At 56.0% G+C, this 16881-nt stretch overlaps 1 protein-coding gene across 1 annotated transcript in view; it reads right to left on the bottom strand.

Moving 5' to 3' along the window:
• Window positions 1-16881, bottom strand: part of COCSUDRAFT_61368 (hypothetical protein) — a gene marked incomplete at both ends in the record, with an annotated part of 28183 nt that overhangs the window by 4485 nt on the left and 6817 nt on the right. The window contains 49 exons of the mRNA XM_005649615.1: window positions 95-299; window positions 489-646; window positions 795-898; window positions 1004-1118; window positions 1235-1387; window positions 1510-1654; window positions 1793-1906; window positions 2029-2410; window positions 2614-2872; window positions 3092-3271; window positions 3400-3523; window positions 3726-3979; window positions 4113-4241; window positions 4376-4546; window positions 4693-4934; window positions 5186-5260; window positions 5366-5518; window positions 5786-5947; window positions 6088-6259; window positions 6419-6655; window positions 6870-7064; window positions 7282-7431; window positions 7551-7742; window positions 7855-8125; window positions 8307-8560; window positions 8676-8792; window positions 8888-9022; window positions 9136-9361; window positions 9489-9560; window positions 9726-9915; window positions 10128-10370; window positions 10586-10750; window positions 10864-11224; window positions 11391-11586; window positions 11706-11908; window positions 12029-12229; window positions 12399-12527; window positions 12687-12841; window positions 12984-13226; window positions 13369-13501; window positions 13617-13854; window positions 14093-14316; window positions 14476-14655; window positions 14801-14965; window positions 15155-15361; window positions 15497-15592; window positions 15708-15899; window positions 16196-16416; window positions 16594-16804. Coding sequence (XP_005649672.1) covers window positions 95-299; window positions 489-646; window positions 795-898; window positions 1004-1118; window positions 1235-1387; window positions 1510-1654; window positions 1793-1906; window positions 2029-2410; window positions 2614-2872; window positions 3092-3271; window positions 3400-3523; window positions 3726-3979; window positions 4113-4241; window positions 4376-4546; window positions 4693-4934; window positions 5186-5260; window positions 5366-5518; window positions 5786-5947; window positions 6088-6259; window positions 6419-6655; window positions 6870-7064; window positions 7282-7431; window positions 7551-7742; window positions 7855-8125; window positions 8307-8560; window positions 8676-8792; window positions 8888-9022; window positions 9136-9361; window positions 9489-9560; window positions 9726-9915; window positions 10128-10370; window positions 10586-10750; window positions 10864-11224; window positions 11391-11586; window positions 11706-11908; window positions 12029-12229; window positions 12399-12527; window positions 12687-12841; window positions 12984-13226; window positions 13369-13501; window positions 13617-13854; window positions 14093-14316; window positions 14476-14655; window positions 14801-14965; window positions 15155-15361; window positions 15497-15592; window positions 15708-15899; window positions 16196-16416; window positions 16594-16804 — 9099 coding nt within the window. The remainder of the gene's footprint in view (window positions 1-94; window positions 300-488; window positions 647-794; window positions 899-1003; window positions 1119-1234; window positions 1388-1509; window positions 1655-1792; window positions 1907-2028; window positions 2411-2613; window positions 2873-3091; window positions 3272-3399; window positions 3524-3725; window positions 3980-4112; window positions 4242-4375; window positions 4547-4692; window positions 4935-5185; window positions 5261-5365; window positions 5519-5785; window positions 5948-6087; window positions 6260-6418; window positions 6656-6869; window positions 7065-7281; window positions 7432-7550; window positions 7743-7854; window positions 8126-8306; window positions 8561-8675; window positions 8793-8887; window positions 9023-9135; window positions 9362-9488; window positions 9561-9725; window positions 9916-10127; window positions 10371-10585; window positions 10751-10863; window positions 11225-11390; window positions 11587-11705; window positions 11909-12028; window positions 12230-12398; window positions 12528-12686; window positions 12842-12983; window positions 13227-13368; window positions 13502-13616; window positions 13855-14092; window positions 14317-14475; window positions 14656-14800; window positions 14966-15154; window positions 15362-15496; window positions 15593-15707; window positions 15900-16195; window positions 16417-16593; window positions 16805-16881) is intronic.

The following is a 16881-nucleotide window of genomic DNA, read 5'->3' on the forward strand; positions in this document are numbered from 1 at the left end:
GCCGTCAAACCTGCTTTAAAAAGGTGCAGCAACGCATTGGTGCGGGCTCTGAGAGTGGTTCCAGATCGCAGCCACTCCTACATGGAAAAATAACCGACAGGAGGTGGCTCATGTCTGCTTGAGAGGAGCGCGCCTGGAGGGTGCGTGATACTCTGAAGGAGAGGTAGGGGTAGTAGATCTGGCCGCGGGGTCCGCCCGTCTGCTGCACGATGGTGATCTGGACAAGGGGCTGCGCTGCGCTGCCAGAGGGCCCATCTGCCCCGCTCTCACCACCAAGCGGGCACAACACCACAGGGAACCTGCAGCATGCAGTGCCCGCATTGCACTAAAGCAGGTGACACTATCAGGTCGAATGAGTAGAGGTTGCGTCTGCGCTGAGCACGGCAGATTTTCTGCAGAAGCATGCGAGGCAGTCAACAATGAAAGGAGATGGTTGATAGCGGATAGCGGTCCTGCCAAGGACTCAGTCTCGGTGTGGGTGGGCGCACCTGGTGCCAGGGATCTGGTCATCAACCTGCACGCTGTCCACTGAGAAGCGCAGGCTGCTGCAGTTGCCCAAGGGGCCGAGCCCGGCTGCATACTGCACACGCACTCCTAGGACCGCCGCTGCAATCAGCTCCTCTGGCCTCTGGTCCATCACGCTCACCTGCACTCATGCACAGATATCTTTAGAAGGATTAGAAACAGTCTCATCTTGCAGCAAATATGGAGGAAGCAGAGCCGTGCAAATGTACTGAAATTGCATGATTAAAGCTCAATAAGTGGCTGCAAGAAGTACGAACGAGGTTATTTACCTCCAAAGATCCAATGTCCAGATTGACATGGAATGCATGCCTGCCGCCATCCTCCGCAGCCGCAGCGGCCCCCGTGAGAGCCAGCGCCTGAGCGCCCTTGGACACTACGCACAAGCACGTTGGGGCGTCAGTATGATAGCTTCATACACAGCAGATTGCACCATGCTGGAAACCAAGTTTGTTGTGTATCAAGAAAGCTGTGAAATGACCTGGTGCTACTCGTAGCACCCGTTCCAAAGTGCCTCGGCCGACCCCAGCACTGCCGCCAATGGTCAGCAGCCCTGCTGCCCCCATTATTTCCTGCTCCCTGTCTGACACTGTGACCTGCGCATCCCACATAAGAGTGTTGAGTGGTGTGCAGCACTGGCTACACTGGCAGCGAGGTATGTGAAGAAGAAAACACATGCACTGTTGCATGTAAAGTGAAGGAGGGGGCGGACCTGCAGCTCTGTGCCCGATGGCAGAGACAGCCGCTGGGTGCTTGTGCCAGACGGTGATGCTGCAGTGTCTTCGGTCATGCGCGGCCGGACTTCTGGGTCCAGCTCACAGCATGTGCCAGGCGTGTTGCTGCTGTAGGTGTTGCACAGTTCGATCTGCAGGAGCACAGACAAGCACAACTTGATCCACGGCTCAAGGATTCAGAATTGTTTGCACGTCTGACAACTGCATAATCTGACAACCATCATGTGCAAAGCAGGACAAATGAAGGACTGACCCTGGGGGTTCCATTGCCGTTCTCATTCTGCCAGGCAAAGCCAGCGGCGCTGTAGGCAGGCAGGGGAATGTAAGGCAGGTCGGATATGCCGCTCTGGCGGTATCGCAGCGGCTGCCCTGAGCGGTTCTCCAGCTGGTAAGGCGCCCTGCAAGATTGATTGGAACCAGCGTTCAGAAACCCCGGGTGCCACAAACCCGCCTGCACTACCCTCAGCAGCTCACTGCACCGCGACAGCTCCGCTCAGTTGTGTGAGAAGTCATCTGTGCAGGGGCTGATGGCTAACCTGGGAGACACGCACTCCAGGATGACATGCATGCAGCCTGGAGCGCGCAGCTCATTCCTGAAGCGGAGGACCACCACCTCCACCTCCTCAATCACACCCCCACTGTCTTCAGCCCTGCAACACAAACAGTCATTATGACGTGAAGTCCAGATGCCAGTAGCTCTCAACAGGCAAATAAGACCCCATGCAAATGAAGCATAAAACGTGTAGGCTGCAAAAGATAGTCCAAACAGCACCTTGTGTAGTGGCGGACACGGCGGCCGACGCGGATCTGCAGCCCATGCAGCTCCCACGGCGGCGCCGCGGCCGTCTGCAGTGTGGTGATGTCCCGAAGGTAGGACCCCTGCTTCTTCTGTGGCGCAGGCTTCTTCTCCAGCACCTCCTCATCTCTCTCGCCGTCCTCTTCCATCGAGATCAAGGGCGGCTCGGGCTCTGCAGCGGCCGCGGCCGGGCGCACCGGCAGGCTGACGAAGCGCGCAGTGGAGTTGAGTGCCTTCTCGAGCTCGATGGGGTGCGACCACTGGGGCCCCGGCTCGTTGGGACCCTCCGGTGCAAAGCGGAAGCACACTGCGCGCGTGTCGGCCTGCAGGCTCCAGTGCAGCGGTATTCCAGTTCCACCTACACGCGACAGCGCAAAACAGTCAAAGCACCATTGTGACACAGGTGGCGTCCTACAAGACTCGACTCTCAATCATTCGAAAAGGACAGAAAGTTCTAGTTGGATGGCACCATTGCGGCACACTGGCACTGGCCAGCAAGGTATGAGTCTCGCTTGTTCCACAGGATGATGAGTCAGGCTGGATGGACAAGGCTGTCAGCACCTGTCGGGAGGTCCAGGGTGGATGTGACATCTGCGTCAGGGCTGGCCACAGTTGAGCGCAGCCCAGGGGCGCCCTGTGCAGAGCCATCACGGCCGCTGCCTGCAGGCGGCACGGCAGCTCTGGGCAGGCCGCTGAGCGTGGCCGGGTTTGGCGTCACTCCGGCAATGGACTGCGTGTAGCCGCCCCTGTGCAGCTGCATCAGCTGGAGTGGGATGCCGGTGTTGTTGGTGATCACCAGCTGAGGCTCCAGCCGCAGCGCCTGTGCAGCCGAGACCAGAATCAGTCAAAATTTTTACCTGGAAAATTCCCTTCCATACTGACAGACAAACCGTTGCAGCATTCAAACAAAAGCATGTAACAGTCAGTCAGAGCCAGGCGGCAACACATGCTGAGTGCCAAACTGCACTGCTCAATGTGGTGGACTGTGCAGCCATTGGTGGATTCTGGCCAGGAACAATTGGGCAGAGGAGTAACGCACCAGGGTCCGCTCAAAGCCGCCGCCAACAAGCTCCAAGCGGGCGACAATCTCATGCACCGTGCCCCACTCGGGGATGCGCGCTCGGATCAGCACCGGCTTGGTGTTGATGTCATCCGGCCCCTCTTCGCCACCGCCACCACTCTCCAGCGGCAGAGGTGATGTCCAGCCTGACTCGCCCACCTGACCATATCGCGCATGAAAGCTCAGCAGCATGGAGTATTTTGCGAACTTTCTTCCTGATCCTATGCAAGTCCAAACAATAGAGCTTAAGTTAGGCAGCAGTGATGCACAGACTGCTGAGAAGATACCTTCAGCCGCAGGCCGTAGCTCTGTTGGGCGGCGTTGCGCCTGAAGGCGGCCATCTGCTGCATTGGATAGGCCACCATGGACACGCTCCCCGCCAGCACATGACGTGCTCCTTTTGGCATGGCACTGCAGCACAAATAATGGAGCGTAGTTCAGCACACAGCTGTCCACACAACCTTGTAAGTATTGTGCTTGCAGTCATCGAAAAATTACAACTTGAAGGAAATGTATGACATGTAGACTGTTGTTGTGGCAAAGTGCTACCTCACAGTCTGGCATGGTCCTCCAAAAGACGGAAAACCTTTTCAGCAGCAGAGAGAGCGCGCACTTCCTGGGTCTGGCGCCAGAAGATGACGCTCCATCGCCGGCATCTGTCTCGAGGACCTTCAGGCGGATGGACTCTGCAGCGTCCAGCAAATCCTGGCCCTCCTGCCCCTCGCGCTCGCTCGACTGCCGCGGCGGCGCCACCGGCACAACCAGGGCCGCCACCGGCAACGATGTGGCGTTCACAATCCACAGTGGCACGAACATGCGCACATGCAGAGGCGCCCCGAGCGCCACAGCCGCCCCGGGATCCAGCTTCTGCAAGTGCAACACCCCTGCCATTAGACCATTTCCTCCTCCAAGCAACACATTCGAGCTTGCTCCTGGCACTTCGACGCGTTCCCATTGTTGGCACCTGCAGGACAGAAAAGCTGCAGGGCAGAAAACTCACCTTGTCAGCCAGCTGCCACATGTCCAGGTCCAGCTCTCGGTTGATGTACACAGCCTGCGGGGCCTCGCTGCCGTTTGCACGAGCAACTTGGAAGCTGTCCGGCAGCTTCTGGTCACCGTCCAAGCCCGCCTGCAATTATCATGATTGAATCTAGAAGCACGGCTCATGTGCTTATGGATACGGCACGCTAGCGATGAGAATAGGCTGCCCAAACAGTTGGCTCGTCACTATGAAAGCCAGACTGGCAAACCACCCAGACTCACCCGGTGGGAGGAGTAGCCAAGGCTGAGAGGCAGGGGGTCGCTGTCCACCCACTCGAAGCCGTCTGGGTAGAACTGTAGGCTGACCTCCCGGCGCATGTCTGCTGCATACATATGCCGCCTGTCCCCGCTGGACATCACTCCGCTCTGGCGCAGCAACAGGTTATCGCCCTCCTGCGTCACATGTCCTGCCTCTTTACTCTCTTCTTCAGGACTCGTATTTCACGCTGTGCACCACTGCCCCTAGAATGAATGGCAGGAATGGTCGAACTTCATCAATGAGTAAGCGTGGTCATGGAATATCTAGAGCATCCGCATACCTTGGGGCGTTCCCACACTAGGAAGGAGCCGCGCAGGGGCAGCTGGTTGTCAAGCACCAGGGGAGGGGCCACGACGATCCGCCAGTCATTGAGAGTCTCTGCTCGCGACAGTCCCGGCAGCTGCTCGGCTTCCACGGTGACGCTGACCCACACCGTTGCAGCCGCCAGCTCAGCTGCACCGCCATCGCCGCTCCTGCGCGCCACCGCAGCTGCCGCCGCCGCCCTTGAGTTGTCCCCAGTCTCTGCAGCGATATGAGCACACCACGTGAGTGTCTTGAAAGCCTGTGATGGGAGCTAAGGCGACGTTTCAGTCCATGATAAGCACGAGGGCAGAAGAGGAACGCATAAGAAGAATAGACATCTTGGCCTCAATGTCTCATATTGGCAGATCTCAGAGGCCGATGCTTGCCTGGTTGTGAGGGCGAGGCGGGTGCACAAGCCAGGAGGCGGGTCTGGCCCTCGTCTAGGGTGTCCAAGCGGACACTGTGAGCACCGTCGCTGCCTCCTATGCTCCAGAGATGCGCGTCGGGGAAGCCCTCCAGGATTGGCCTGACCACCAGCTGCTTGCCTGCACAATAAAAAACACCGATCAGCACACTTTTTACACCTTGTATGTCTTCATTGACGACCAAAAAATGCATGAACTAGGGAGCTACAGTTCAAAGAGCCTGACCTGAGCTCCTCCAGCCATATGGCACTGGCAGGCTGTCTCCTGGCTCTGCAATCCCCAGCACCTGCCTGGTATCCCTGTCCTGGGCAGCGCTCGCCGTCTCCGCCAAGGCACCGACAGATGGGGCAGACGCCAGATCAGCCGCCGAACTTGAAGCTGCAGAACACCATCACACAGTCTCTGATTTGATATAGCTGATTGCACCTAAAGAGTGGGCATCTTGTCAATGTGTGCGTACAGGCATCATGAGAATGCAGCATTAAATCCCTGATAAAATCGCGAGATCTGGCGAGTCCATCAAGGGGTAGGATTTTTGGCAGCCTTTGCATGCAGCTTGTCTGCAAACGCACCTTGCCTCTGGCGAGAAAAGCGTGTAATAATAATAATAAGAATATAAAACCGCAAGGATGCATAACATGTTACCTGACATGGCCTGCTTTCGCCTTCGCCGCACCCATCTGCGCCTCCGGACAAAGTCCATCATGCCCCGCTTCAGGGAGTTTGGGTGGGGAGGATACGTGATCATGCTCCAATCCGGGCTGTAGGCCCAATCTTCTGCTGCCCATGGACCCTCCCACTCCCATCCTGCAATTTCACACATGCATGATCACTTCTCAAATTGGTGGTGCTGACCCAGCGTTTTTAGCAGGCGACAAACTATCAATATTGATAGTCAAAAAGCTGATTGCATGGTTCTCAAGATAGTAGCACTACAAGAAACTCACCTTGAGGGAGGGGCAGGGAAGGGAAGTCCACAGCACTCTGCAAGCCATCCCTGGTGCTGTAGCGCTTCCGCTCTGTCGGCAGCAGGTTCCCACGCGAGCCCCAGCCCTTCAGCGGCAGGAAGCGCTCGTTCTCAAATATCTCCTCCTCCTTGCCGTCGCTCTGGCTCTCTCGCTGCAGCAAAAGAGGCGATCAGCATCTGCACCTTCAAGGACAAAGAAATTGACGAAGAATTTCACACTTAAGCAAAGCAGCCCACACGTTCAAAATGGCTGGAGGGCAAGTCCTTGACAGCAGGGGCAGCAATCGAGCAGTAGCAGCAAATGGCCATACCAGGGATTCCTGACGGCCAAAGCCTCTGGAGGAGGAAGCGCTGGAGGACCGGGAGCGGCTGGGGTCCCCTACAAGGGCCACCTCCAGCCTGAGCTGAGTGTCATTGACGAGCTGGCAGAGAGAGCGCAGCTTCTCCCGCTTCACGCCGCCCTGGAAGCTGCTCTCCAGCGCCACCACGCCGCCACGCATGCGCACCGGCACCACCGACGACGCCATGTCATCGCTGCCCCTTGAGCCCTGCGCAACCAAATATAATCCTTTGTTTATTGTTCCTGAAGGATTATAAGCATGAGTAGAGAAAGTGAGATAATTGGTTTGGGGCGGGATGCGGCTGCATTTGTGGACACAAGGCAATTGGCAAGGGGCCTCTAAGGAAAGAGAGAGTTTTTTGCAGATCTTGGTTACTTGCATGATCAATATTGCAAAGTAGTGGTGGTGAGATTGGTGTCACCTTCTTCATGGCCTGGGAGCTGGCGTTGACCAGTGTCTGAGCGTTGGTGTACACAGGGGCCCAATCCTCGGTCCCCGCCAGGCGCAGCGCCCGCTGCCCAGCGGTGCTCTTGCCAGCGCTCCAGGCGTCCGTTGTGACTGCGCGCTCCTGCTCATACTGAGGCACCACCGCCCACTGCAGCTCCAGCTCTGCCGCCTACAAAAGCAGGCCACCACTATTTCGATGAGACTCGTTGCGTTCCTGCTATTCTCTGCAGGCTTCTCCAGTATTTACTGGCAACGCCAGATTGTTACTAACACCAGCGCTCTCACGGTTACAGCATGGTGTGTCACTTGTGTGAGGCCCTTCATTCTGCTATGTCAGCGACTTGAACAAATCCGGGGACACTTCAGCTAAGGCAGGAGCCACTCACTTTGCCGTCCTCGCCGCAGAGCTCAATGGTGGCTGGCTGTGCAGCGAAGGGTTTGAACATTGCCAAATCCAACGCAGCAGAGGCGCTTGCAATCTTCACGCCCATTGCCCTGGCACCAGCAGTGTCCCACAGCTCCAACTCCACAGTCACCTGTGCCATGTGTAAAAGATCTTGCATTGCCTCATTATGGTGCGTGGTATGCCTCTAAATGCCTGTAGGAGAGCTGAGAGCAACTTTTGGCATCAGCAGAAGTGTAAGAGCATCTGTACCTCCTCCTGCTCTGCATCGGGTGGTAGCTCAAGGATGAGGCGTTCATTCCACCGCACTTCCTCCCAGTCTATTATTGCAGCCTCCTCGCTGATCCCCGCTTCTCCTGCAGATCCTGAAGCTTCTCTGCTAGGCTGTGCAGCACCAGCATCTGCACTTTCCCTCGTCCTGACCGTCACTGCCCGGGTCCTGGCCTGTGCACATCAAGAAACGTCGATGAGTCAGCTTTCTGCTCAATAAAGTCAGATGAATGATAACATACTGTATCTTGCATGTCCCTGGCAGTCAGAGACGGGGAATGCTTACCCCCCAGCTGTCGGCGGTGGAAGTCACAGATCCCGCCTCATCCCCGCCATGCAGCGTCAGATTAAGGTAGAGGTCAGGCTTGGACACTCCCCGCCCTGCTGCATCCCCAAGCACGGCTGCAAGGCCAGAGGCAGATGCCACATTCGCCACAAGCAACACTGGCGGCTGGGCGGTTGCCGGGATAGCCAGGCGCTGGGAGTGGCGCTGCGGCGGCCGAGGAAGGGGCTGCAGCATGGCGGTCGACTTGCCAGGGGCCAGCGAGGCTGTCTCCCTGAGCAGTGCACGACAGACAGTGACACTGTGAAATGGTTTTGCAAAGACATCAACATATCCTGATCACATGTAGTGTCACTGCAGGGGAATATTACACACAACTTGTATTCAGTATCCCTGGTCATTACAGTACAGCGCAAGGAGAAATATGCTGATGGGACAGAGGAATTTGTGCTTACACATGGCTGCCGAAGTCCAGCTGCATCTCTGCAGCCACGCCCAGGGTGTTGAGCACATGCGTGTGCACGCTGGCGGCGTCCGCAGCTGCAAGCTGGCGCTTGTAGGCCTCGTCGGAGCCGGATGCGTGCAGCTCGCGCCACTGGCGCAGGGCCCTGAAGACCGACTGCACTGCGGCGTACGCTAGCGTGATGCGCATTAGCTCACTGGTGCTCTTGATGCTCACGTTTGCGCCAGGCGCCACGCCGTGCGCCATCTGCATTGCACAGAATTTGAGACTGCTCGTTGCCAGACAGAGGCTCCCTTGTGAGTGGAAACAATTTGCTGAACCTGGGTGATTACTGGTGTGAGCATATTGAGATGGGCCTCACGATGCCAGACGTGTTCATGTCCATCTTGACAATGAGCTTCCAGGGCTCCAAGATGGGTTCCCAGGCCTGGATGACTGCGTTGTAGCTCCAGGCGCTGGTCAGCACTCCCATGTACGCCTGCACAGTACAAGACCCAGTGTCATTTCTTTGAATGCGGCAATGAGTGTGTTCTCAAAAAATACAAGCGCCAGCAAGTACACAAGAAACCTTACCCGTGTGACATTGCCATCAATGCGCCGCACACTTGCGTCAACCTCCCCCAGCTCAATCTCTGCCAGAGGCCGCCTGAGAGCGTCCCTCAGCAGCAAACTCGTCGCCCCGGTCTTCAGGACAATGTTCATGCCACCCTGCAAAGAACAGCATGCTTCAGCCTTATGCAATGGGTCAAGAAGGTGTGAAGGCAGTGCAAAGAGTGGAAGACAGCGCATGTTTCAGAGGCATGTAATGTTGTTTTGAGCACCTTGGGAGCTTCAACAGGGCCCTCAGCAGGGCGAGGCTCCCTAGAGTCCAGGATCTTGAGGCGCTGCAGGTCTCTGTCCCTTGGGGGTGCCCCTACGGAGGAGATGACAAAGGTGCTCAGGCGCTCGTCCCCGGTCCACACAGAGAAGCCGGTGCGCCTGCCGACTTGCGGCAAGCGGGTGGAAGCGCGCACGCCTCTCAAATCCACCGCTGCCGCTTCATTTGCCCTGTGCGAATATGCATAAATTTAACACAGCTGTCCAATAAAATGCCACTGGAAACCTTCACAAATTTTAAGCTGCAGGTGCAAGCAGACAATTCCTTGATTAATGAGAATGGTAAAACGCAGGTCACCTGATGCACCGCATGGCATTCCTGGATGGCGGTTCAGGGCCGCGGCCAATCACAAAGCCCATCGCGACATACCTGCGTTAATGAGAAATGTTTTGTCATCAATATTCACACCGGCGGCCAAACTTACCGACCAAGCCCTTTGCACGGACCTTGACAGCACTTATACAGGATGGCACTTATACAGGATGGAGAGAAAGGCCTAGAATGCATACAAGGGCACTGTGGGGCAGGGCTCACCCTGGGAAAGGCACAGGCCGCCAAATGGAGAGGCACCGGTCGGGCCTGTCAGACTCGTCGCGCCAGAGCAGCTCGAAGCCGCGCGGCGGCCGCACCACAGGCGTAGAAGTGTGCTCCATCTCGGCCAGCTCTGAGTCCAGCAGGACCACAATGCTCTGTGGAGGATCATAGCCCACCTCCGCACAGTCACCTGCAGAAGAACAACAACTGAATGCGTGCTTCTCTCCTGATGTTATGGCATGTGTGTTGTAAGTTGCACTTCAAATCTGCTTTGTCTGGCAGCAATTGCCACAAGGTGCCACAGCTGTAAACGTTTCCACCTTGTGAACTGCTTGGCAGATCACTCAATGGACAACGACTCTAAGGTATTGTGAAAGGCACCACATGGAGTAGTAAGCGCACCCAGTGAGATGTAGCCTTGCGGCGGTATGGGGCGCCAGAAGGAGAGGCCGCTCTTTGAGGGGTAGCGGGCATCCTTGTCCCACCACACACGCCGGAAGTCCACTGCCGTGCTCTGCAGGCGCCGCTGAGAGGCGGTCTTGAGCTGCTTCGCACGGCTGCGGCGGAACTCCTCGTAGGAGCGGTAGCTGACCGGCCTGTCCCTCAGAGAAGCTGCTGCCTCTCTGGCGCCTTGTGTCATTGAACCTGGGGCCAGCCGTGTCCCTTCAAGCTTTAGAGAAGTCTCCTCCATTTATGAACCCACACCATCATACAAACAGGGACTATCACAAAACGATTGTGCCATATTAGACAGTGCATGGCAGGGGCATTACACCTCCCTGCCATGCACCTGACACTTAATATCAAGTGCATCTTCTTTGAAGGCACATGAAGCATGCAATGTGGGGTGAGCTTCATACCGCTCCTGACAGGGCCCTTGCTCTGGGGAATCGGCGTGGAGTTTGACGTCCTCCTTGGCTTCTCAGCTGGCGAGGACTCAGGCGTGACCACCGGGCTTGCAGGCGGTGGCAGCTTCAGCGCAGCCGGTGTGATTCCCAAGGGCGACCGCAAATCCAGAAAAGGACCTGCGCAGACCAGCATTGATTACTCGGCAGCATGCCCAGACTAAATTGCAAGCCGAGGAGCGAGATAATTTAGACGAGTCATCAGTAATTCATCTAGGAACTTGGTTAATTACCTGCAGGGCTGCCGGTCTCTGGACTGCACACCACAAAGGAGGCGCCCACGTTCTCCACAAACCACACGTTGGCCTTGGGCTTCTCAGTGAGGTGCCCCAGGTCATCCTCCAGAGACCTCCAGGACTTCTCCTCCTTGAGGACCAGGCATGAGCCCAGCGGGGCCTCCACACCAATGCTGGCATGCACCGCCACCATCTCTGTGAGCGCTGGAGGCTCGTCCCCATGGACTGCCAGGCAGCCGAGCGCAACATAGCCCTCCGGCGGGATCGCCTCCCAGATCGTGAGCCCTGACGTCTGGTATGCTGTTTTGTAGCTGACGGGGTATGCAACCAGCCCGCTGTTCACGGCAACTGACACCACCTGCAAAACACGATCCAGATATCAGGTGCTGACAATCAGTGGCATTGCAACTTCAGCACTATCGATCAGGATGCACCACAAACGGCATGCATGGGGTACATCAAAGCGGCTGCAGAGGACTTGCAACACGTCTTATACAAGAAGACAGGGAGGGACAGATACTGACCTGGAAGGTGGGCTGCATGGTGCCAGTGGTCACGCAGTCCCCAAGGGAGGCATAGCCGATGGGGGGCTGTGGGCGCCAGAAGGTGAGTCCACGCTCAGCGGACAGCACACTGGTGTCCATGACAGCCCCAGCTGGCCCAGACTTCTCTGGGTGGTTGCTCCAGATTTGCAGGAAGCGCGTGCACCTTGCCAGAGGCCTGCAGCACCAACACACAACACATGTAAAATGCTATAACACACAAATACTGTGCAATCTAATGATGCTATGCTATGGAGGCACAAGAATTGCACAGAATTTTGAGGGGAAATGACCCACTTGTCAGGTGCCGGCTGCACAAGGGGCTCCAGCACAGAGCTCTGCAGGGACATTGCCAGCTCCAGAACGTCTGGGGACAGATTCATGCGCAGATCTGACAGCTTCAGCTGGATATCGCCGCTCCCTCCACTCATCTCCATCATCATGCCCACCTTGCAAGGCTCCAGCACTGTTCCATGCACTTTGTTGTTATCCTCTCCTCCCTGCGCAGCCAGCACGCGCCAATCAGTCTCTTCTTATGTCCATTTGGTATCATATATGATGATTAAATACCTCAAATACAGCCAGACTGTAGTATATCATGATTGAGATATGAGATCTACCTTGTGGCCGCCCACATCAACCTGGGTCTCGACATGCAAGCCCCGGAGCTCGGCGCTGGCCCTCTGGCGGTCTCCAGCAATCTTGTAGCGGGCCCCAAGATCCATGTACGCCGCAAGCATGCGGACAGAGCGGCCTGCATCGCCTCGCGTGCGGGGTGCCGCCTCTGCTTTGGACGCGCTCACACGCATCGCATCCCTCTCCTGCAGTGCATTCATGAGAATGTCCTTGAAAACACAGGCAATGTCTCCGATCCATATATATCTCTCATTTTTCTACAGCCCCCAATAAACAGAAAGGTGTCTCCACTGATAATCAACTCCGGACTAGTTTTGATTAAATTGTTTGCCCCCAAAAGACACATGCAGATACCTGCTTGCCCTCCTCAAGCTCCAAGAAGCGCAGGCCAACGCCCACAGCAACCACCTCCATCTCCAGGTCCAGCGGCTTTGGCCTTGGCGACGCATCGTCAACGCTTCCAATTGAGCTTGACCGCCTCCTCTGCCCCATACCAGAGAATCCCCGCGATCCCCGAGAAATAGCCTGCAGACAAGTGCGGGAGGGTCACGTTTTTAAAACAGCATGTTGCTTAGAGTGTCTGTTTTTAAGGGCAGAGTACACAGCAGACAGACAGTCCTGCCATGCACGTCCATAATTTACCTTGCCCAGGGAGCGCGATCTGCCACTTGGAGAGGCACCGAATGGGCTGCCCAGGCGGAAGAGCTGCTGTTTATCGCCAGGGCTGCGAGCCAGTGTTGGGTCGTCTCCCTCAATGCGGTGCACATTATTCTCTGGGTGGGCCACCAACTGGGCACCTGTGTAGAGGGAAAAGCCATATATTACCATCCTCACCCTAGTGTGTAATCTTAAGCTTCTGGGTCTTCATAAGCAACCAGAATTCTGAATTAGGCAGCTGTGGTTTGGCTTGATGCAGCATCAGGTGCCCATGCAACATACCTGAGCCAAGCTGCAGACACGCAGGCAGAGACTCTGCATGCACAATCTTAACGTCCCGCAGCAGCAGGGTCTTGCCAGCACCCACAATGATCAGAGGGATAGCAGCTCCATCGCTGATGCCCTCAGGCAAGATCAGGCGGTGGCCCTGACCATCGTACACGAAGTCTGTCCCATCTGGTGAGTCAGCCAGCAGCCTCGTCTGGGGACTGAGCCACAGATCGCCAGCTGCCTTGTGCTCTTGTTCTGCAAACACAACATCAAGATTGGCCAGAACCTTATGAAGCCACAGGTCGACATCATGCATGTCATGCATTTCCACGCTCTAAGGTTCCCCTTGACGTTGACAGAGCAAAAGTTGATACAGTGATGAAGCAGGCATTTGTACCTGTGAGCAGGAAATCCTGGGTGCGGAATGGCACAGGAGTGATGCTGCCAATGGCAAAGTCCGGCAGGTAGAACTTGACCACAGCCAGCAGGAAGCTCATCTCCGCAGAGATGGTCGGCCTCTGCAGTCTCACCTGCAGGAGCATCCAAACTTGAGATGAGTGGCTGCGTACAGAAGCAGGCTGACTGAATTGCTTCCTTTATGCAGAGTCAGAGTCAGAGAAGCACAGGAGAAGGTTGGACATGCACCCTAATCTGCTGCTTGGACATCTGCGCAGCTGCCTTGTACTCCAGGGTCAGGAAAGATGCAGCTTCCCAGTCCAGCGCGCTCCCATCGCCGGCTCCCACGTCCTGTGGCCTGGACTCTGCTGAGTACTGCTCGGAGCTGATGACCAGGGAATGCTCTGGCGGCACCCAAGGCCGCAGGTCCACCCCCTCCACTCGCGGCAGTGAGACTGACAGGTACATGGCACCTCCTGCCGTTGTCCTGTCGACATGTGCAGATATTGATTCATACACAAGGAGCACCAGCAACCTGTTTCTTGGGCTAGAATGCTTGAAAACAGTAGCTGGCGTTTCAATGGATGCCAGAAAGCCGAATGTCACAAGAAAGCCATTCACAGATTGCAAGCAATGGAGCAAGCACCAGCATCCTCCTTCTTAGGGTAAAATGCACATGAAAAATTGCTAGGGATTCGATGCCTGCTGGAAAGGCAATGACTCACCTGAAAGCCACCCAAAGGTTGCCGATGGTGAAGCGCGCCAGGGGAGACAGGGCCCCAGTTGCTGCATTGCTGGTGCGCAGCATCTCCAGCTCAGACTTGCCCAGGTTGATCACCACGCGAATGGCTGTCTTGTCACTCTTTGCCGCGGACGCCGTCGCGGCAGGCTGGCCTGCCGCATGGCTGCCTTGCCTCTCCGCAGAGGGGGACTCAGCGCTACGTGACACCTGAGGAAGGCAGTACATCCTTCAGGTCTAACATGCACCATGGAAACAGCTCTGAGCAGTCAGCTTTGGTCCTTCAACATTGTACTTCTTACCAGCCAAGAAGCAGACAAGACAGATTGCCATGAACAGGTGGAGCATTGCTTGGTAGACAAGTCTGACCTGGAGCGAGGGGTGTGACTCTGCATCCTCCATGGGCTCATCAATGAGGGCATCTTCCAGCCACTGGGCAGCTGCAGGAAGCCGCAGCGGCTCTCCAAAGTTGGAGCCAGCGACGGAAGTGATGAAGCGGTACTCGCTGTCTGAGAGTGTCGCCTTGATGGACGGTATGTCAATGCCCACCTGCCACACAAACCCTTGCATCAGTATCATGAGGTCATCTTGAGTTCCAAGCAAAATGCCGCATCTTTGGTGAAGTCTCACACACACAGGCGGGGCCCAGCAAACTCTGGAAGGTTGAGAGGGGCAATGTGACGGGCATGCTTACCTGGAATCGGGGTAGGCACTGGAGCAGATCACGGATGGGGCGCTGCATGTTGACAGTGAGGCCAGTGTCAAACTCGCGGATCATGTTGTTGCCGCTCTCGCCATCATGCACCATGACTGCGCTCAGGTCGCTCAGGACAATGGTGTCCTCCTCGTACAGCACCGCCTGAGAGGGCAGTACACATCAATCAGCTTTCCATAAGACTGTAGCAACATCATCAAAAGTTCATAATGTAAGGGCAGCTTTCGATGAGCACCTTGAGATTCAGCGCTCTCTGCAGAAGGCACTTGTAGGCATACAGTGCAGCTCAGCTCAACTCAGCGATAAGACAATATTGATCATGGCGGCCTTTACCTTTCTATCAGAGGCGTTCCCTTTCCCGCCAATCCAGGCTATGCGGTTGCTGAGGGTGAACGTGCCCAAATCCACCTCCAGGGCATCCAGGCTGTCGGTGTTGCGGGGAATGGTGATCACAGGCGCGTTCATCTCCACATCCAGCACCAGCAAGAAGCCAACACCCTTGTCTGCCTTGCCCTTCTTTGCCTTGCCCGTCGAGCTCGCCTGCACGCCATTGAAAATCCCATGTCATCAGATCCAGAAGACACAACCCATGCTCTAGCCCACCACGCATGTGCATGTCAGATTGCCCAAGACATCAGAGGCCATGGACTATTCGAGTGCCTATTGATGGCTCACCCGCTCTCCTGCTGTGCTGTTGGCCTCTGCAAGGCCTGGAGGACTGAGAGCCGGGGGTTGCATGGCCAGCAGCAGGGTGATGTAGTGCAGAAGCTCCTGCACGTCACAAATGCAAGTCATGCATGCCCCAATAAGAAGTGGCACAGCAATAAAAGTCCGATGCCTCTTAATGTCAAAGATCACAGATTAGAAGGGATATGGCCAGATGCACCACCTGGAGGAAGCGATGAAGGAAGAAAAGCTCGAGCTCCCGCAGCTGTGCATTGAGGGTATAGAAAGGCAGCCCACTGGGGACGCGGGGGCTGGTGTCAGCATCCATTCCAGTGTGAGACGCAAACTCCAGCTCTATCAGAGACGTGGAAGCGCCATGGCGCAGATCGCAGATGTTCCTGTACGGATGTCCCTGCATGAAGCACATGGATGTCAAAGAAGGGCCCTGACACTGCAAATACATGGATTGTGGTGCCATAGTGAGGTGCACATAACGACAATAAGCTCCATGCGGCTTCAAAGAGATTGATGGAGAGGCAGTCAGATGCACATGCCTGGCAGTCTTTGAGTGCAAGCCTGTCACCAAATCAAGGCTACAAAGTCAAATCAAGGTACAAAATTTATCCAAGGCTGCTCATATGGTCAGCCGAGTCATTCTCAGAATTCCAGTCCAAGTGCTATTCCGCTGACTCCAGACAGGAGTATTACCTCTGGCAGAGCGCCGTCTTGAGCGCGCATGTTGCCCAGGGTGGCATTGATGAGTAGGGTGCCAGGATGCACGCTGAGGTTGAAGTGCACATCCTCAATGGCAGCCAGCAGCAGAGGAGGGGCTGAGCACGACTCATAGTTGAGACTGGCCTCCAGCCTCTCCATCTCTACCAGCAGGCGGAACACCACCCGCTCGCTGCCACCCTCCATCACCAGATTGCCTGCAGTGCAATGAAGAATCTCCTATTACACTAAAAACCTTGCAATGCTGCCTGAGCATAATGCAATACGTGTACAGCAGCACTGCATTGCCCTCTGCACTACATTGAGATGTGTTCAAAAGCAGAACAGCTGCCAATAAGGGCAAAATGTGTCACATGCATAGTTACATGCATTACCTCCATCTACATCTCCGCTCTCGCTGCGCAGGGTGGAAGGAGCGACGGTTGAGGCCGCATCGGTGTTCAGGTCATCGGATGCGTCAGCGTCTCTCCTGTCCTCGTCAGCAACGGCTGAAGATGCCGCGGACTGTAGGTTCGCGGCGGAGCCGGATCCAGCCGCCTTTGCAAAAGGTGTGTCTGCTGTCTGGGGGGTGGCTCCTGGAGCAGCCTGTATGAATGAAGATATCAGATTTAGAGCATTGGCAAAGGTGCCGAGTAACGGCATTCAGAAGGTAGAAGGTATGC

Source organism: Coccomyxa subellipsoidea, assembly GCF_000258705.1.
Source record: "Coccomyxa subellipsoidea C-169, whole genome shotgun sequence".
Taxonomy (NCBI): domain Eukaryota; kingdom Viridiplantae; phylum Chlorophyta; class Trebouxiophyceae; family Coccomyxaceae; genus Coccomyxa; species Coccomyxa subellipsoidea.